The sequence below is a fragment of the Musa acuminata genome, chromosome BXJ3-4 (genome assembly GCF_036884655.1).
Source record: "Musa acuminata AAA Group cultivar baxijiao chromosome BXJ3-4, Cavendish_Baxijiao_AAA, whole genome shotgun sequence".
Classification (NCBI taxonomy): Eukaryota; Viridiplantae; Streptophyta; class Magnoliopsida; order Zingiberales; family Musaceae; genus Musa; species Musa acuminata.
This window is the reverse complement of record NC_088352.1, coordinates 44,719,464-44,739,331: the sequence shown is the minus strand read 5'-3', so window position 1 is coordinate 44,739,331 and position 19,868 is coordinate 44,719,464. Positions and strand designations below refer to the sequence as shown.

Genomic DNA, 19,868 nt, shown 5'->3' with positions numbered 1-19,868 from the left:
GAAACCAAAACTAATAGTTTCGATTGGAAAAATATAAAATTTAAAAACAATGATTCCGATTCAAAATCGAACTGAAATCGTCTGAAATTAATCCGATTTCGATTCCATTTTGAAGGAATCAAAACAGTCGAATTGAATCTAATTGGATGGGCTTCCTTCGGCAGTTAAAACGTCAACTAATCCAACATTTGCCACTGTTGAAGTATTCATTTGAATATTTGTTATTACTATGGTGCCCATTTTATCTCACTTTGCGCCCTCATATTGGCATTGAATGATCTCCTTGAACGTTCTCATCACTTAAAAGCTCTTCGGGTAGTGATGTCTCTGTCGGACGCTTACTTAATCATGGATATTGGTGGTGGCAACTCATGTGGCTAATGCATCTATCCGTGGCTGCAGAATGGCGAGCCTAATCCACTACGCCCTGTCGGCAACTTTTCCACCGAAACGAGTAGGTCTGTGCTTCAAACCGATGCCTGAGCCCACCCCAGCGGTGGCCGACGTGGTGCTCAGTCATACCCCCATGGCGGTGGCTGATGCTCCTCCCACCCACCATGTGATTCTGTGGGTCATGTTCTCCGTCAAAAGAACTTCCAGCTCACATGGAAGAAAGTAATAAGAGAGAGTTAGATAAGCTCAGCGGGATGTCATTTTAATTTCTTCTGTCCAACGAGACTGAACCCGCTTTTTCTAGGTTTTCTTCCTGGATCAGAACCAGAAAAATGCACTGCTAACCAGTATTGTTCTCGTTAGCTTGAAGAATTCAAATGATGGACATCACTTCCACAAGACCTGAACCTACCTTGAAGACGAAAAGAAGAACAAACCACCACACCTAAGACCGGTGGGGTGACAAGCGTCAAACGAAACCTGGAATTAGGTTCACCTAATTATCTTTTATTATAATTAGTATGGATCCATACAACCACCTGTTCCAACTCGAAAGAAGCCTCCTTTCACGATCGATCTCAATCCGGTGCTGTGACGGTGCTGACTCAGTGCCGCGTGTGATGGGATGACGACCCCGCGCTGCCTGCACTAGTCGACATCCACATGGAGAGAGACCGGAAGGGGTTGGTGGCGATTACTTGCTTACCGAGTGGCTAAGAATGGCGGTTCTGAGTCATTGCTGCGTCATCCAACACTAGATTTTGAACAAAGATCAATCATTAAACTTAATCTTCGGTTTTAGGCAGCTGGTTTGCTTGCTTACTATTTCTTTTATTATCTAGAAAAATGTGTTTGATTATATTACAGTGGCTTTTGATCCTTGATGAGGATGATGATGACTGCATGATAAAGTTCAGATTAAGATAACCACTTTAGTGCTTCCTACTGATAAGTAGATGAGATTTTCCTAACTGTTTGAGTAAATCTCTCGGAAATCCTCTAACCCGTTGAGGAAAATTCTTCCTTCAAACCTTTATATAAAGACGGAGGATATGTCAATAAACCATCAACTTCTTTTACAACTTATTTATCTCTTTATTCTAACATGGTATCAGAGCCCTCCTCTGGGCGACAGCAGCATCGCCATGTGTTAGCCAAGCGGCCACAGTAACACGCTGCCTCAAGCGGAGTCATTGAAGAAGCACCAAGACACGGATTCAGAGCCGGTGCTAACAAGCATCATCTTGGCTCTGCTCATCCACTCCTTTATCGCCGGTCTTGCTTTTCTTCGCTCCCTCTCCTATTTGCTGCCTACAGTAGACACTCTCCGTCGCCGTCACGTAAGGAGGAAAACATTCTCTCACTGCCTCCTCAATAGCAGTGAACGGCAAACAGCGGTGTCTTCCTCGCTTCCCGGCCAGTAGCAGTCGTAACTGCTGCATCTTCCTCTACCGCAGCAGCTTTCGCTGCCGCTTCCCTCTACACAACGGCGCCTCCTCAACGGCGGTGTCTTCCTCCTCAATAGCGACGAACGGCGGTGTCTTTCTCGCTCAGTCTTCCTTGCTTAACGACGGCTACCACGTCTTCCTCCTTCGCTGCCGCAGCCACTTCCCGGCCAGCAGCAGCCGTAACCGCTGCATCTTCCTTCCTCTACCGCAGCAGCTTTCGTTGTCGCTTTCCTCTATACAGATTTCGTTGTCGCTTTCCTCTATACAGATTTCGTTGTCACTTTCCTCTATACAGCTTTCGTTGTCGCTTTCCTCTACTGCAGCAGCTTTCGTTGTCGCTGCATCTTCCTTCCTCTTTATTCTAATTGCTGCAGATTTCTCTCACTGCAGTTTTCTTGAGTACTGCTGCAGATTTTCGCGGCCATTTCCCGGCGAACCGCAGTCTTGAGTACCGCTGCAGTTTTCGCGGCCATCTTCCGACGAACTGCAGCATCTACAATCTGCTGCAGCAAGCAGCAATCCACAGCAGCGAACCGTAGTCTTGAGTACCGTTGCAGGTTTCACGGCCATCTCCCGGCGAACTGCAGTCCCTACAATCTGCAGCAGCAAACAGTAATCCACAGCAGTTGCCAGCAGCTTTTGGCACTGTTATAGATTGCCCAATCTGCTACAGCAAGCAAGCAATCTATAGCAGCAGCCCCCTCCCTCATTCTCCACCTTGTGTGACCTGAGTATCACACAAGGTTCGCTGCCTTTCCTTCAAAAAAAAAAAAAAAAAAAAGGGAAAAGAAAAATGTCTTCGTTCACTTCTTCTGATGTTTCAGTTCCTCTAGGGACTCCCACTTCTTGTTCTTGGCTTATCTCCATCAATGCTGCCATGCTTTAAGTTATTAAAGGGTGGCAACTATGCGTCCTGGCGAGCTTAACCACCCTGGCAAATCATTCGCGTACTCGCAAGCTCAGTCTTCTATCCAAGCTTATGGTGACGAAACAAGAGGGAAGTACTATCTCTGATTATCTACAACTTATCAAGGTTATCATCGATGACTTGGCCTTGATAGGTCATTCTCTATGTGACTAAGAGGTTGTCATTCATACCCTCAATGGTCTCGACACCGACTACAAGGAATTGGCTGCTGCAATTCGGGCACGCGACTCGCCAATTTCTTTTGAAGATCTCTATGATAAACTGACTGACTATGAGATGTACTTGAAGCGTGCGGACAAACTGCTTGGATCAATTGTCACAGCTCAAGTCAGTCACAAGTCCAAACGGAAGAGCACTCGGTACTCGCCGAACATCACCCAAGGTTCGTCCCTGCCTCCCTGCTCCGTCACACTGGCCACAGGCAAATCTCCTAACTACTCCGACACCTAGCCAGTCCAACTGGATTGTCGACTCTGGTGCCTCTCATCACATCACCGCTGATCTTCAGAATTTGTCTCTTCACAATTCCTATGGCGGCAATGAAGATATCATCATCGGTGATGGTAAAGGACTTCCTATAACTCATACTGGTTCCACAACGCTTAATTCTGACTCTAATACATTTACCCTCGATGATGTTTTATGCGCCCCTCATATTAAATGCAACCTCATTTTTGTTTCTCAATTTTGCAAGCATAACAATACTTCCATTGAATTATTTCCTGATTCATTTCTTGTTAAGGACTTGAGCACGGGGGCATCATTGGTTCAAGGCCTGAATAAAGATAACATTTACGAATGGCCGTCAGCCTCTCGAATGACCCAGCCACTGTTCATTCTTCTGTTGTGGCTCCAGTTGATGTGTGGCATCGTCGGCTTGGTCATCCCTCAACCTTTATTCAGCAGAAATTATTATCTCGTCACTCTCTTCCTCTTTTTAAGTCCCCTAATTCTATGATGCATTGTGATGCTTGTCTTAGTAATAAGAGTCATCGGCAGCCTTTTGCTTCCTCTTCAATTTCCTCATCTAAACCTTTTGAAATTATATATACTGATGTTTGGGGTCTTGCTCCAATCTTGTCTTTTGATAAGTTCTGATTTTATGTTATTTTTGTAGATCACTTCTCTAAGTACACATGGATATATCCTCTTTACCTCCTTCTCGCCCAAGTGCCCCTGACGTGTCTCCACTTGACCCGGCTTGTGCCACAGATCCTCACCCAACATCACCTCTCAATCCTGTCATCTCTAATCATCCTATGACCACTCGCTCTAAGCATGGTATTTTTAAACCTCGTCAAGTACTTAACCTACAAGCTGTCATGAATTTCTCATCCCTCAACGTTGAACCCACCACCTTCACTCAAACCCAAAAATTTCTGCATTGGCGTACTGCCATGAGTGAGGAATATAATGCCCTCCTCCATAATTCAACATGGGATCTAATTCCTTTCCATCCTTCACAAAACATCATCGGGTCTTTAGAATTAAGCGGAACCCAGATTGCTCTGTTGCCCGATATAAGGCACGCTTGGTCGCCAAAGGGTTCCATCAACGGCCTGGAGTTGATTTCACTGAGATGTTTAGTCCTGTTGTTAAACCCACTACAATCCGGCTTATCTTGAGTCTGGCTACCACTAAAGGCTGGCAATTACGACAATTGGATGTTAATAATGCCTTTCTACAGGGATCTCTATCCGAAGATGTTTTTATGCAGCAACCCCCCGGTTTTACTCATCCTCAGTATCCACAGCATGTTTGCAAACTTCAGAAAGCCATTTATGGACTTCGTCAGGCTCCGAGAGCTTGGTACACTCAACTTAGCTCATTTTTGACTTATGTCGGCTTTCTAAACTCTAAATCTGACACTTCATTGTTTCTGCGACATCATCATGGAGACACAATGTATATTCTGGTATATGTGGATGATATTATTGTCACAGGCAACAATCCCGTCAGCATCCAAGTATTCATCAAACAGTTGGCAGCTCGATTCTCGCTTAAGGATCTCGGACCCTTGAGCTACTTTCTGGGCATCGAAGCTACCTTCACATCTTCCGGTCTCCTTTTATCACAACGCAAGTACATTCAAGATTTGTTATTAAAGACAAACATGCAGGATGCAAATGCAGTTATAACCCCCATCTCTACTAGTGGTTCTCTCAAATTATCAGATGGAAGTCCTGCTACGGAACCCACTCAATACCGCCAAGTTGTTGGCTCTTTACAATACTTAGCTCTCACGCGTCCAGACATCTCATTTGCTGTGAATAAATTATCACAGTTTATGCAGCAACCATCTACTCTACACTGGAGATTTCCCTAACTGTTTGAGGAAATCATTTTCCCTAACTGTTTGAGGATATGTCAATAAACCATCAACTTCTTATACAACTTATTTATCTCTTTATTCTAACACATACACCATCCCCCACCTTGGCTGCATCACCTTATAAGCAAGGAAACATGGAGAAAGAAAGAGACCAGAAAAATCGACGAGGGTTGCAACCGAAGAAGAGCCAGACAGAGCAGGTTTCTCTCAAAGGAGAGCCTACACCGTGAGCATGTCATCGGGATTCCTGTGAGCTCCGTCGCATATGCTGGAGCGGAGGAACTGCCAGGAAATCCTGCTCCTTCCCACTGCAAACAGAGTAATCTTCATCTCTCTCTCTCTCTCTCTCTCTCTCTCTCTCTCTCTCTCAGAGGACTCAGAGCCTTCCCCATCCTTGGTTTCTGTATTGCGCTTAGGTTGTGTAATTTACGTGGTGCTTCCTCTGATTGCAGAGAAGGACTCTGTTGTCGACTGGATGAACAAGCTCGGAGAGAAGGCAGGAGGCTTCCGCGAACATGGTAATCATCATCCCCTAACTTCATGAACAAAACAACGCTTCTTCAGTGATCGATCAAACTGGCACTATAATTGTAGGTTACTGTTTTGAGTGCAGTGATTTTGGGTCCCAAGATCTCTGAAACCATGAAGGGGAAGCTGAGCATGGGAGCTCGGATTGTTCAAGCAGGTGGGGTCGAGAGGGTCTTCAGACAAGCCTTCTCCATCGTGCCAGGCGAAAAGTTGCTCAAAGCCTTCCAGTGCTATCTTTCAACCACAGCTGGTCCCATACCGGGCATGCTTTTCATTTCCACTGACAAGATCGCCTTCCGCAGCGATCGATCCCTCAAATTAACTTCTCCTAAAGGAGGCTTGGTTAGAGTGCCTTACAAGGTAATCACAAGTTCCAAAGTGACCGACACAACTATGTATCATAATCCAATGTGACAAACTATGAACTGTTTGTATTCTACAGGTTTTGATTCCACTCGGTAGGATAAAGGAAGCCATCCAGAGTGAGAACACTACCAAGCCAAACCAGAAGTACATCCAGATACTCACAGAGGATGATTTCGAGTTCTGGTTTATGGGTTTTGTCAACTGTGAGAGATCCTTCAGGTACTTGCAGCAGGCAATCTCAGCAGTCCAATGAGCAAGATGAGTAGTACATGGAGTCAAGAGAAGGCATCAATACAATATCTTGTTGTGACAGATAGCAAAATTGCTCTACAATTTTTCTTAGGAGCAAAGTTTGATATTTGTGGCTGAAAAGAGGATTTGTTAATGTTATCTCTTTATTCTCTCTTAATGTATAATACTATCATACAAAAGCAGCAACCATCTTGGAATATGAAGTTATAATTGCTAATGAGTTGATGGTGATGCACAGTTTGAAAACTCGATTGATTCCACATTATTGTGCTCGATTTTGCCCTCATATCATACATGATAGAAAGTTGATTAGTAATATATCCATCCAAGATCTAGTAACTCGAACAATATTTCTTATGGTTCCACGATGGTTCGAATTAATGGTTTGGTGTCCTTCAAGTGTTGCACAGTTATGCCAAAGTCATATCTTAGTTTTCTTATTACCCCAATGAGTACACTTCATCCAACAAAAAGAAAATAAAAATAAAAATGTGAAGAATAATTTGTGTTGAGTTTCACCGAAGATCTTTGCATTAATGAATATTTGGACAAATAGGTCATATTTTCCTGAACTACAGACCACAGATGGAAGAATAATATACATAACTTTTAATCCCATCTGGAATTTTTCTAAAAAATCCGATGGTAAACCTACTGCTGCTATCATTAACAATCTAAATAATCCTTTCATTCAACTCACAATCAATAGGAATATTTTCTTTTTTCTGTTGCATATTACTATAGTGAATGATAGGAGAACGGGAAATTGGTTAATGGTAGATAAATGTGTTGGACGTAATCATGCTGGGACGTAACCAAATGAGCAAAGCAGCATTTCCAGAAAGCCTCCTTACGAGCCATCCACAGATGACTGTTTAATGCATGGATGAGCAAGCAAGAAATAGGTTATTCCAAATACATTTATACTCTAATTCTAAACTAACTCATGATACAACCACGTATACCCGATTGTATTACTAGCAATTTGACATTTCATAATTCTTTGCATTACAACTGCAGCTCTGTGTCTCTGAAGCAAACCTGAGTATATCTGTATTATCTTCTCACCCCAAATAACTATAAAATGTACAATAAATTTGTGATCAGATCTGACATTTTGTTACAGAAAATTACTTCATCATATCTCCCGAGTGATCTACAAATCAAGAAGGATATAACTAAAACTAGACTAATTAAAAGTATGTCTAATTAAAATTAATTGGGGATGTCTTAGAAACATATTCTATCTTGAAATCTTCAATACGGTGGATGACATCATTCCGGCACAAAATAAAATACGACAAGATATCAATCGTGACCCTCAACGCTAATGAAGATATAATTAAAGAAAGGATTATAAGATAGATAATATGATGTCCTAAGGAGTATCATAAGGTGTATTTTATTTCCCAAGTGATGTATCAATCGGGAAGGATATAACTATACAAAAATAGACTAATACACCAATCACATGTCAAAAGTGTGTTCAATAAAAATCAATCGGGGATGTCTTAGAAATATATTCTATATTAAATCTTCAATCCTACTAATGACTCTCTTAAAAAATTAGATCATGCAACTATCAAGAATAAGAATGCTAATGAATACAATGGACCAATCTATTAGATATAATTCCTAATACATATGACGTTTTACGAATCTCAAAGCACTCAATTTAGAGATATCAGGATTCTCTTAGGGTTTTAAAGGATTAATATGTGATAAGATCGAGAGTGACTCGTTATCGATAGTCGATTATCCTCGCTTACTATTAATTTTTAATAATGAGAAAGATTTACTTCAATTTGAAGATGTTTGATATAGAATTCTTTGATAGCTTTAGAGGGCCAATGTGTGACAGGGTGAAGGGCAACTTGGATCTCAATTTGCGCCTCCACGTGAGGTTGCTTTTGCTTCGTTTTGATATAAAAATCTTTATAAATAATTATATATATATATATATGTATAGTACCTAAATTACTGAAACATCAATTAAATTAATTAATAGGTTTTGTGTTAGCTATCTTGTTGGATAAAACCCAAACTCTATCCCGCGTGCGTGTCGAGACGACCCCTCTCTCGAGCATCCCCTCAAAGCCATGATGGTCGCCATGGCAATCCCACAATTAAACCATGCGCCGCTCTCCCTTCGAGCTCCACGACCGGTCGTGGCCTCTGCTCGAGCGGCATCGACTGGAGCGATCCCCCTTAGCATCGTCGCCGCAACTTCTTCTTCCCCTTCTTTGAAGAAGAAGGTCCTTGCCTACTTTCTTGCTTGTTACGTAACTCTTCTCTTTCCACGGAAACCCTAACCCTGAAGCTTATGTTCTTCTCTTCTCTTTCCATGGAAATCCTAACCCTGAAGCTTATGTTCTTCTTCTTCTTAGTGGCGAAAGATTCTTGTTCCCATCGGGATGGGCAAGGAGGAGATGGAAGCCGTCATACTTGTTCTGGATAGATTGTCTATTATTATCTTTAAATGATTTGTTACATTGTGATCACTGGTATATCATAATATTACTTGATATAGTTCCTAATACATATATGTTTTAAGACAAAATAAATTTTATAAATATATATTACCTTAATTTTTATAAAAATAAAAAAAAATATTCTAATAAAAATAATATATATAAATTTATATATTATCTTGATAATCCAACCAAATATATTTATTTTAATTTTGATAAATAATAAAATGATCACCTTTTTATGAAAATAATATTATTAAAATATGAATATAAATGTAATAAAACTAAGTATTCTTAAATAATCATGTTTTTTTGCTAATGGATATTACCTTTAGAATCGGACGAGGGTGATGACAATTCAACCCTCTGGTCTTGGATAAGTTCTCCAACTACATAGCTCGTAGCTCGTCTACTCCCTGATGTTCATCTATCTCTATTATCGTCGTTTCTTTTGGATCTTTTCTTTGTAAAGTTTTACCAATATATTCTTGAGCATTCAGATTCTGATAATTACATTGCATATATTCTTATCTGATAATTGCATTGCATATATTCTTTGTCGTGACTGTATTAAGAACTTTGGTAACTCTTATGTGGTCATCATTTATATCCGTTATGAGTTTATGAAAATAGAGATGGGGAGTATCCTCTGTTACATGACAATTGTTGTCAAAGAAAATTTATAAATTACTATCCCAAATTTAGTTGAAAATATTTGGAATTACTTAAGTGTTTTGATTTTTTTTTCTTATGCTTCACGTACACAGAGAATGGATTGAATATATTAATTAGCTAACTTCATAAATATTTTTCTAATAAGTGGAGTAGCCCTCTCAACCTGTTAGTTTTTTGTATTTTTATCTATAGCTCTTCTCTTAACTTTTTAGTTTAGCTAATATAATTTACTTTTTAGGAAAAAATTATAACTTTAATTTTCAAATTCATCTATCAAAATTATATATACAACTCCAAAATCAATTATTTTCATATTGATACTATTAAAATTAAGTTTAGAATATATCATTGAAATTCTAAAAAAATCATATATATATATATATATGATTTTTTTAGAATTTCAATGATATATTCTAAACTTAATTTTAATAGTATCAATATGAAAATTATATATATATATATATATGATTTTTTTAGAATTTCAATGATATATTCTAAACTTAATTTTAATAGTATCAATATGAAAATAATTGATTTTGGAGTTGTATATATAATTTTGATAGATGAATTTGAAAATTAAAGTTATAATTTTTATATATACACACACACACACTTCTTTCATTTGAAAGTTAAGTTTTGATATTAGTGTGTTTTTATGTGATGGTAAAGATTTTGAAACATCTAATTAATAATTGATTTAGATTAACAACCGCTGGCAGAAAAAAAAAGAACATAAACATACTGTTGTACGTCATCACGGAGCCTACAGATCTCATGTCTAGGAACATTTATTGGCTTCTGGTCAACAGGTCACTTGAACTACCAGCTTCCTGGGAGAGGGCAGAGTGCCACAAGATTTGCCAAACTCCTCAGTGATCTCGATCGAGCACGATTCCGTTCCGAGACATGAGTCCTTGATGACAGCAAATGCCTCGTCGGAACTGCATCCTCTGCCACCCTCGAATGCTCCGCATGTTCCTTCCGGCTCTTCGAAGCTAGCAAAGTCAACTCTCGAGATCGTACGCCCTCTAAGGCACGACAAGCTCAGGGTGTCTCCCTCACTAGCGGAGGCGCATGCCGCACCGACAGTGACAGTCTGGAAGTTCACCTGCAGCGGATTGCCGCCGGCCTCCTCGAATAGCATTAGGGTGTTCGGCTCGCCGAGCTTCAGGAAGGATCGCGGGACGTGATACCTGCAAAGGTAGCGTCTTAGAGAACAGAATCGTGGAACAAGCCGCTTCAACTGCATGTAGTTTGGTATTACCATCGCTGGGACGGCTCGCCGCATCCAGTTTGGCACTTATTGGAGCTAAATGTGCCTCTGTAATCGCATTCATGGCAACCATCGGCTGAGGCAGTGTAGTTCGGCCAGAACCTGCCGATGCTATTGCCGTTCACCCATGCTGTTCCTTTGCCCATGCCGAGCAAGTCAACCACCACTGCCTCCGAGCCTAATGGAGCTTGGAAGGTCGCCTTCAACCGTCCATACAAAAGAAATGTCACTTCCCTATCATCTCTGATAACAGTTAGATATATCACATATGCAAAAGGTAAAGACAGCACCTTATACCAAGTGAATGGTCTATTTGTTGGAAACATGCCCGAATGCCACTTCACTGCACGTCGATCAAGGTGGATCCGTCTCACCTCACCATCCAGTCCAATCTGATTGTAATGCTCATAATTAGTCGATGCGAGACTTGCATAAGAATGGAGGAGTGTGTTATGATGTATGCCTACCTTGTAAGACCAAGGAAAATTGGACAAATCCAAAGTGGAATTTTCTCCAATCAATTTTACAGGTCTACCAACAATTCCTGTTGGCGCCAGATCATAATAGGCACCATAGTTCTGTTTAACATGATAACAATCATCAGCTACAGTCTTTACAGCGGATGTAATCTAACTTCTGGAGATGCGAATTAGAGCAAACCTGAAGGCCAACAGTTGCACTTAGCAATGATATTACATTTCGGCCAGGATTAAACCATACTTTTCGCTCGAAAGTGAAGTTAAGCTGTCCAGCCAGGCCATATTGAGAACCTATTCATTGATCCAACCTCGAAGTGTTACTAAAAATACTTCTGTTCAAAGTAGAGAAGAATGTCTGAAAACCTAGCTATGCTATCGATACTACCTACTAGCCTGTCATTAACAAAGGCATGGAGGATGTGGCCGGTGGTGTTGACACTGAGAGTAAATTCTTCCTTCTCGCCCACATCCACACTGGACGTTGTTCGTTACAATCAACGGTTAACGGTCTGTCTTACTAAATTGTATGCGTGCTTTGATTAATATTTCAAGAAAATACTTGCCTGGTTGTGTACCATAAGTAGTCACTTTCATCAAGAGTGACGCTTTTCTGCTCTAAGAGATTGTTAACGGTGAATGTACTGCCAAAACCTTTTGCAGAGATTCCCAGTCTCTCTGGTCTCCAAGACCAATACAAGACTTCAGATGCTTCCATGGCAGTGTTTCGCTTCTTCACCATGAGAGAAGTCTGAGTCTTTACCTATAAGAAGAACAGGTAAAACAGGAAGTTAAATGGATCAGCAGAAAGCAGGCAAAAGGTTGTGTAGAAGTGGCAGTAATTACCTTGGCAGTGTTATATACTTCGCTCTTGCAGTCAGGAAGAATGCTGACAGACCAAGCAGGCAGGAAATATGTACTTCCCTCATAGTCTATGGTGGCATTTAATTTGCTGTTCTGATTACTCAAGAAACAAGCAGGATTGACTCCGTCACCAGAGTATTTGGTGATCTGCAATGACCACAGCATCATCACATCATGCTCCCACCCTTAGATCAAAAGATAAATTCATATCCGAAATCATCGATACCGTCAATTCATTGTCAAGATTAACTTCTTCGACTTCTCCATAGGTGAGGGCCTTCTCCATTAGCTTAATGGATGCATGCAACTCCTTCAAATGCCCCCACTTTGGTTGCCTTGTGTAACCTAAAGATACATTCATGATCAGAGCATTTCCATGTTTTCCCGGGATCTATAAACTCAATGATCAGAGGGGTACGCAGACATACCGTATTCATCAAGTGGAGCATCATAATCGTAGCTTGTGACAATGTAAGGGCCACCTGAGGTTCTGCCAAAGTTGGTTCCTCCATGATACTAAGAATGAGCAATTAATCATCCATTGGATCTTGGTCTCGAACATAACAATATATGCGATGCAGGGAAATCTAACCAACCATATAGTAGTTTTGCAGTGTCCCTTTGGTTTGGAAAAAGCGAGCTACTTGAAATGCCAGTTCTTCGGCAGGCCTGTGTGGATCCGGAGAGCCCCAGTTCTTGAACCTGCAATCATCATTGCGGCATATCATCGAGCAGAAGAGCGAAAACCAAACAAGTGAAAGATGATCACTCTATGCTCATCAACAACAGAAAAATGAAGGATCAAAACACACCAGCCAGTCCAATTCTCTGTCAATATCTTCGGACTGTTCTCGTCGTTGGGTGTAAAAGCATCACAGCCGGAAAACCCGTTGCAAGTATTGATCTAAGTTCGATGCATCAGAATCAAAGTTTCTTCTCATCAAGAGACAAGAAACATGAACAACATCATCAAACTAGGTTTCGATGAATTTGCTACCATCGGCTGGGGAGCATCAGCTTGTTGGCACATGATCCATGGCACATCGATGCTTAGAGAATCTGCCATTTGCGAGCACAAATTGACGTATCGCGGCCCGGCATCGCCGTAGCTGGTCTCGACGTTGCCAAATTCATTTTCGATCTATTAGGATCAAAAATATTAATTAGAGATGGAAGAAAAAACTATCTCAACTTCTCAAGTGCAATCTGAGCACAGAAGATTTTCATGTACCTGAGCTAAGATGATGGGTCCTCCTTGCGTTGCAAAGAGTCCTGCTTGCTTAACCATGTCTACTATTAAGGTAGTAAAATTTTGCATCTCATCCTTCATTGTCGAGAGTGATTTTAGACAGATGAGCTTATTCACAAAGTAGGTGAGTCTAAAGACACATAATTCAAATAAAAAACTCTGACCTTCCACGGTTGGTTATCTGTCCTCAGTTCTATGTCTGGGATTTGTCTCAACCAAGTCCTCTTGAAAACACAAAAGTAAAATTAAAACGGTAAATAAAAATCAATATAATGATCAATGTTTTATGACTTTAATTCTTGTTACATACCCATAATTCCACTCGGCACAAACGTATGGACCGATCCGAAGGATGGCATACAGTCCAGCATTATGAACTTCTTTGAGAAACCTAATGAGATCGTAGTTGCCTCCAAAGTAGTACTAAAGAAGAAGAAACGAAAAGAAGGATCAAGTATTATACTCCACACTTCATACATGTATCGGAACCGGTGATGATCCCTCCAAACCATCATCCATTCATGCGTGATGAAGAGGTGTGATCGAGGGAAATGTATGTACATCTGGCACACGAATCTCAACGCACATTAGTCTGCCGTTAGTAAACGTGTCTTCCATCGGTGGGTTAACGGCAGGTTGATCCTGGTGCTGGCTGGTAAAATTGGAACTCTGTCGGTAGATTTCTTTGAATTGCTATATTCTTGTTTCATTGAGCATGAAATCTAAGTTCTTTTTCCCCGCAGTAATGCTGATGTTGGACAATTATGATCTTATTGCAACTTATAGGGTCCTAATTTGGTTTAAGTTTGGGGTCGAAGGACATGTCAAGCAATTTGCGTCTATGTTGTGGCTTGCTATATATATATATATATATATATATATATATATATATATATATATATATATATATATATATATATATATATATATATATATATATGTATTTATATATGTATGTATATATATATATGTATTTATATATGTATGTATATATATATATATATATATACATACAAAGAATCTGACAACAGTATCGCTCAATCTCACCTTGATGTCATTAACAAACTAGTGATCAGTATGAATAGTTACCTAGAAAGGGATCTAAAGGAGAATGATTGGGTCCATCTCATGAGGATTTCAACAGCTAGTTCTTTGGCAGCTCTTCCTGAATCATCTTATGTAAAATCTGTTCCTCTGAGGATAGTTTTAGAAACTAGCAAGGATAAGTTTTTTTCTGAAACCTGGTTTCTGATAGCAGCACAATGGTCATGTCCAAGCACATCAATATGGTTAACAACGTCATCCGGCTATGGTTGAACAATATATGTCGTTACTATGTTTTTGTGTTCTGTAAATATTCTTTGAATGTTCTTCTTGCTTCATCCCATAGCTGCATGTTTATGTTACATGTTGAAAATAATTTATCGTTGGAACTAATTCCCTTGTTATGATTGATTGCCATGTCCTTTCATTTGTAAAATACGAAATCGGGTGACTAAGTGAGCCATAAATTAGGAAAGTATTGAAAATTCTGATGGTGGATGTCATAAAATCATATTTGATGGAATTCATGTTCTGATTGTGTCTACTTGTGATGGTCTATATTTAGTTGTTTACCAACTCCATATTAATGGTTTCCACTATGTTCTCCAAATAACCATAACCCATTTGGTGAACATTTATATTCTTGTGAGTTTGAAAAAAAGGAGACTAAAGTTGCTTTGTCATACATTTACATCCCCAACCACCGGAATCAAGAATTTATAAGGTTACTTTATATGCCTCATATCATCCTCTTTTTCTCTAACCATCCCGAGCATCACTGCTACTATCATCAAGACTGACGATAGGTCTGCTGCTTCGTATCTCAGGTTGCCATCTCTAGGTCTGCTTCGTATCTCATCATGAATCATGATGACAGGAAAATTCTGTGATAGGTAAGGAGGGTAAAACAGACGAAAGGTTGCAAGATTATTAGTATTCAAATGTTAGTATACAAATGGGAAAAAGCATTGATGTTAGTACTACAATATGCAACTTCTTGATTTTTTTTTTTTTCTTTGGTTACATGAAAGAAGAAAGGATTACAGAACTTTATAAAAAGCAACCCATGTTTATCTATGCATTTCATCAGCAATGCTTGTGAAAACCAATTAGTCACAAACTATAGAATGAATTTACATCTACGTGCTATAAATAAAAATCATTAACTTGAAAGGTCAACTTGCCTGCTAGCATCTCGGTTTCTACATACCATCGTCCCATAAACCAATCAAACATAAATAAGACCCAGGAAATGAAGATTTCACATGGATGGGTCGGGGCAGTCGTACATCCAATGATTAGTTGAAAGTGTTAACTTGTCTATCAAAATACTCATATGTAATTGGTGGCATTGTGATTCATCGAGGTGGTCACAGGATACGAGGACTTGAGGACCACAAAGTTAGCTCCACAGAAGGCTTATGATAGGTTGCAACAACAAAAGATCGGAATGTTGCAAGTCATGTAATATATATATATATATATATATATATATATATATTATCAAAGCTCAACTTTCTTTCTAGTGTAGGTATCAAGACACAGGAAGGATCGAACACAGTACCTTGTTTAGTTTGGTAGCTAAGCCCTGTACTCATGCATGCGCATCCACTTTGTAGAAGACCACTTATTTCCTTTAATAACAGGACATCCACCTGCAATGAGTGCAATAACATTCTGAACGTTTCAAATACATCTGGAAATTGAAACTTCACTCAGGTGGCCAAACACCATTCAACTAACCGTGCAAACTAGATGGATCTGGAGTGGCATCTGGCCTCATGCTCCAGAAGAGTAATGCATCTCCCATCTTTTGGTTTTAACAGAAAGAAACTGCTTTGCACAGTCTGATAGCTCATTATACCATGGTAAAGAACTGCTATTTACCTTCTCAGAAGGGAAACACAGTTTCACCACCTTCCTCAACATGAGAACTGAGCAACAGATATACTTGCAAATGGAAGAAAATGTGTTAGAAGTTGCATGAGAACTGCACTAGCTTACTGACAATGTTATCAGTTTCCAAGTATAATGAGAGGATGATTCTTACAGATACATGAGAAGGGTAGCAATACGTTGACCCCCATTCTTGGTATTGAATTCATCATGGAAAGAATCATAGTGCGGATCGTATTTCTGACCAACTTCATAATGGAGAACCTGAAGACCCTCACCGTGTTCCGTAAAAATATAAAACCAAATTTTAGGTGAGAGATAAAAAAAGAAAGGAAAAAAAAGAAAAAGAAAGGCATCTGAAGAAAAAAAAAGCACCCTTGAGAAACTGATACTAGAATAGAGATGCATAAGTTATTTTGGCCAAGAGAGTAGTGGTTTTATCACTTTGATGAACTGCAATTTTACTAAAGCGCTGATATATACCACCATTAATAGTGTAAAAGTCAAACAATTATATACTTTTTCAATTTATTATTATTCCACAGTGAATAAATATTATGACATTCTAAAAAGAAAAAGATGACCGAATATGAAATATTATCAAAGAAATCATGATGCTGATGTTTATAATCAAGTACTACGCAATCAGACTTTGTGATAATGACATTTCAGTATATAATGATCAGTGTGAACAAGCATTTCAGCTGCACATGGTATCCCGTTGAAATACTCAGTGCAACTTCCACATGCAACAATATTACATATACCAGTAGTCAAAATAACATATTTTTAAAAAAGTAATACTTCACAACAAAGCAGACCAAGACTCAAATATGTCAGTTATGGATGATATGAGCCAAATGATTTAAATCACTTTCAAACAAAGACATACATGTTAGAAGTACTTTGCAAATGCTCCAAAACAAAGTAGTAAAAACTGTACAATCATTGGCTATAAAAACTCACAAGAAGACCAAAATATAGTGCATTAAGTAGGAGAACTGATTTTATAGTACCCAGTGATGAAGTTCTTCAGTTTGTATAATATGCTGAATACTACCTACAGGTATAAAGGTATAATCTGCTATCCTTTTCTCAATTGCACAGATAATTTTGTCTTTTCCTCTTCTAAGAAACATGCTCGAACTCGTCCTCACCCTGGAAAAAAAAAAATATATATATATATATATATATATATATATATATATATATATATATATATATATACACACACACACACACACACACACAATTACTGAAAACATTTAACTTAACTAGGGAGCAATGTCTGATAAAAAGATAACCTGTGAAATGCAAACCTGCTGTCTTTACTCCAACCAGTGGCACTATCAACAACTGTTGATTTCTCCATGTGAGGCTTCGCTAACTCAATCAGATAGTCACACTCTTTCTTGGACTAATATAATTTGTATACAAAACCATCCATTAGTTCCAATAGAATATCATTAATGAACCTTGCTAAAGGTATAACATGTATAGCCTAACTAGGCAACTTACAAAAGAAAACTTGAGTCACCACTGCAAAGATAACAGCATAAAACGATCTTTGAAATTAATTGCTCTCTTTTATCTGGCCTTTCCTTGTCACCATAAGTGTAACAAAGCTAAGTATGCCATGTATGGGAACTTTGTTTATGTAAATCAAGCAAAACTTGCAGCAAGACTGGCCCAAGGATGAATAATGATCAGAGGTGTCTCACAAGCCAGATGCAATGCTACGCTTGATGCATAGGTCCGCATCACAGACAGAGGTCTATGCATGAAAAAAAAAAATGAAGGACAAATTTGTTCCAAAAACATGTCAAAAATAAAACAAAGTAAAATTCCCTATATGAATCTCCAAGCAGAAAAAGTTTTTCTTTAACAAAGAACCAACAGAGCATAAGATGGTAAAATCAAGAGTTTATAGCTTAAGTCAGCAACAACATAAGAAACTTGATGATGTGGAAAACCAATGATATTGATGTATGTCAGTATGATAATGATTATGAGGACACATATAGAAGGTCAATCTGTACTGATTCATCACAAAAGAAAGTCAAGAATACCTTTGAAGATGATCTTGGAAGTGGCCTAATAAAGATATGAGCACTGGAGAGCTTAAATATTCACAAAGGGAAGATAAATGAGGCAAATTTTCTAAACTATAGTTCCTTAGTGGTTGATATTCTTGGGTAAGTGCACTGTATCAGCAAATAAACTTTTAGCAGCAGATTTCTTGTAAAGGTGATGATAAATTGGTTTTGGAACTGAGAATAAAGATAAAGCCAATGCACAACCAGTTGACCACAATTATCAAAGGATTTGGAGGCATTCAATCTGACCATGATATCAAAGAACTCACAAGCATTGAGATATGTGACAAAGATGCCACTTCGTCAATAGATTCAAAGGTCGGCAGATAAGTAGCCTAATTCTCTCAACAGCCTTTCATTGGGACAAAGAATTCCATAAGTCATGACCGGAACAATTGTAACTCATTTGTGCAAACTCACGGATGGATTAGGAGAATCTCTCTGCAGAGAGGAAACAAATGGTGGAAATTCCACCATTTGACGGATCCATAAATGAAGCTAATCTTTCAGCATCAAAGTTGAGAAATCAAGCAGAATACAAGCAATTACTGCTATTCCGGTTTCTTCCCAGTCTTAGAACAGACCTCATTACTAATTAGATTCAGAAGCAGCATATATATTGCACCTTTCAACAAACGGATTCTGTCACGCGTTCCAACAAATGTAACAGAAGAACCAGGGAACAGTAATAAAAGGAGGAAAGCAGAACATGAAGGAAACCAACCAGAAATTTGTGGTATATAAACGCCCTAGGCTCCCACGAGAGCACCTCCGTCCACTGATCCCCTATCTGCCCCATATCATCCTTCCTGCAAAATCTGAAAACACAATCAACGCCCAAGAGCAAAAGAAGCCCGCAGATCCGAGGCGAAACGCCAACAGGTCCGATCGATCTCCTCACGCAATTACAACCAAGGGCAAAAGCTCAACGTACGCTTCGTGGACGGATCGAAGGGGGCGGAGGTCAGGCTTAGCGCGGTCGTCGGAACCGACGGGGAGCGAGAAGACTCCGAAGCCGAGGAGCATCGGCAGGACGACCGACGCGGTCAGGAGGGCCGCCAGGATCAGAGTGAACGAGGAGGATCTCCGGCCGAGGAGCGTCCGGGAGTACCGCGCGCCCCTCGCCATGGTTGCCGCCGCCTTGGGAGACCGCGGTGATCTTGGAAGAGCAGAGTGCCGAGTTGATGGGGGTTGGGGGAAGAGAGAGACTTCTTCGACGGTGGCTTGGTGTTATTGGAAGTCCGCGTTCGTGTTCCTTCGTGAAATTTCTCGTCGAGATCGGGATTTGACATAACGCCATTTTTTGGACCACTTTCACTAACCAGTTTCGTCGTACCTAAGCATTTCTCGCGCCATAAATCGCGTCTTATTTGTCTAGAGTCGTTTGAAGTCCTCATCTCTTCATCCCAGATTATTTATATATTAGTATTTATTTTCTAAAAATTTAAAATTAATTCTAACATATGAAATGTAGAGTTCAACATCTCATCATCATTCAGACTCGTCTTACTGACCAATGTTTCACCGACACGTGTTCATCATCTCATTATTGTATGAAAACCTCCAAGTAAGCCAAT

General features: G+C 39.5%; 3 protein-coding genes across 17 annotated transcripts; 1 reads left to right on the top strand and 2 right to left on the bottom strand.

Annotated features, from left to right (window-relative positions):
- The first annotated feature begins 1,479 nt into the window (after window positions 1–1,479).
- Window positions 1,480–6,493, top strand: LOC135635281 (putative GEM-like protein 8). Of its 2 annotated transcripts, XM_065146254.1 has the most exons (4): window positions 1,480–5,420; window positions 5,554–5,619; window positions 5,715–5,989; window positions 6,072–6,493. In XM_065146254.1, the coding sequence occupies exons 2-4, from the start codon at window positions 5,577–5,579 to the stop codon at window positions 6,246–6,248; spliced, it is 495 nt and encodes a 164-aa protein (XP_065002326.1). In that variant the 5' UTR covers window positions 1,480–5,420; window positions 5,554–5,576; the 3' UTR covers window positions 6,249–6,493. The 2 variants fall into 2 exon arrangements, with proteins under 2 accessions (XP_065002326.1, XP_065002327.1); XM_065146255.1 differs by lacking the exon at window positions 1,480–5,420 and having other exon boundaries at window positions 5,696–5,989.
- A 3,580-nt stretch (window positions 6,494–10,073) lies between these two features.
- On the bottom strand, window positions 10,074–14,060 carry LOC135634801 (beta-galactosidase 1-like). 3 transcript variants are annotated; one of them, XM_065145407.1, is made up of 16 exons: window positions 13,566–14,060; window positions 13,420–13,479; window positions 13,238–13,330; window positions 13,004–13,147; window positions 12,819–12,910; window positions 12,603–12,708; window positions 12,435–12,522; window positions 12,233–12,351; window positions 11,989–12,153; window positions 11,709–11,905; window positions 11,531–11,619; window positions 11,327–11,436; window positions 11,134–11,244; window positions 10,957–11,058; window positions 10,658–10,866; window positions 10,074–10,586 (listed from the first exon to the last, which is right to left on the bottom strand). In XM_065145407.1, the coding sequence occupies exons 3-16, from the start codon at window positions 13,322–13,324 to the stop codon at window positions 10,196–10,198; spliced, it is 2,010 nt and encodes a 669-aa protein (XP_065001479.1). In that variant the 5' UTR covers window positions 13,325–13,330; window positions 13,420–13,479; window positions 13,566–14,060; the 3' UTR covers window positions 10,074–10,195. The 3 variants fall into 3 exon arrangements, with proteins under 3 accessions (XP_065001479.1, XP_065001478.1, XP_065001480.1); XM_065145406.1 differs by lacking the exons at window positions 13,420–13,479; window positions 13,566–14,060 and having other exon boundaries at window positions 13,238–13,407; XM_065145408.1 differs by lacking the exons at window positions 11,134–11,244; window positions 13,420–13,479; window positions 13,566–14,060 and having other exon boundaries at window positions 13,238–13,407.
- Window positions 14,061–14,909: 849 nt separating this feature from the next.
- Window positions 14,910–19,631, bottom strand: LOC135636501 (probable prolyl 4-hydroxylase 3). Of its 12 annotated transcripts, none has more exons than XM_065148188.1 (8): window positions 19,226–19,626; window positions 19,016–19,109; window positions 17,500–17,612; window positions 17,212–17,353; window positions 16,350–16,459; window positions 16,043–16,249; window positions 15,864–15,954; window positions 14,910–15,183 (listed from the first exon to the last, which is right to left on the bottom strand). In XM_065148188.1, the coding sequence occupies exons 1-6, from the start codon at window positions 19,417–19,419 to the stop codon at window positions 16,222–16,224; spliced, it is 681 nt and encodes a 226-aa protein (XP_065004260.1). In that variant the 5' UTR covers window positions 19,420–19,626; the 3' UTR covers window positions 14,910–15,183; window positions 15,864–15,954; window positions 16,043–16,221. The 12 variants fall into 12 exon arrangements, with proteins under 12 accessions (XP_065004260.1, XP_065004266.1, XP_065004262.1 ...); XM_065148194.1 differs by having other exon boundaries at window positions 17,260–17,353; window positions 19,226–19,625; XM_065148190.1 differs by having other exon boundaries at window positions 17,515–17,612; window positions 19,226–19,625.
- Between the last annotated feature and the right edge of the window lie 237 nt (window positions 19,632–19,868).

Coding starts and splice junctions, on each gene's coding strand:
- LOC135635281 (XM_065146254.1), top strand. CDS start 5,577: ATGAACAAGCTCGGAGAGAAGGCAGGAGGCTTCCGCGAACATG. Junction 5,620..5,714: donor AGGAGGCTTCCGCGAACATG/GTAATCATCATC, acceptor TTTTGAGTGCAG/TGATTTTGGGTCCCAAGATC. Junction 5,990..6,071: donor TGGTTAGAGTGCCTTACAAG/GTAATCACAAGT, acceptor TGTATTCTACAG/GTTTTGATTCCACTCGGTAG.
- LOC135634801 (XM_065145406.1), bottom strand. CDS start 13,336: ATGAAGGATGAGATGCAAAATTTTACTACCTTAATAGTAGACATGGTT. Junction 12,911..13,003: donor CTGATGCTCCCCAGCCGATG/GTAGCAAATTCA, acceptor CATCGAACTTAG/ATCAATACTTGCAACGGGTT. Junction 10,587..10,657: donor GGCGAGCCGTCCCAGCGATG/GTAATACCAAAC, acceptor CTACCTTTGCAG/GTATCACGTCCCGCGATCCT.
- LOC135636501 (XM_065148188.1), bottom strand. CDS start 19,419: ATGGCGAGGGGCGCGCGGTACTCCCGGACGCTCCTCGGCCGGAGATCC. Junction 17,354..17,499: donor AGCAGGTTTGCATTTCACAG/GTTATCTTTTTA, acceptor TTTTTTTTCCAG/GGTGAGGACGAGTTCGAGCA. Junction 16,250..16,349: donor GCTACCCTTCTCATGTATCT/GTAAGAATCATC, acceptor TCCATTTGCAAG/TATATCTGTTGCTCAGTTCT.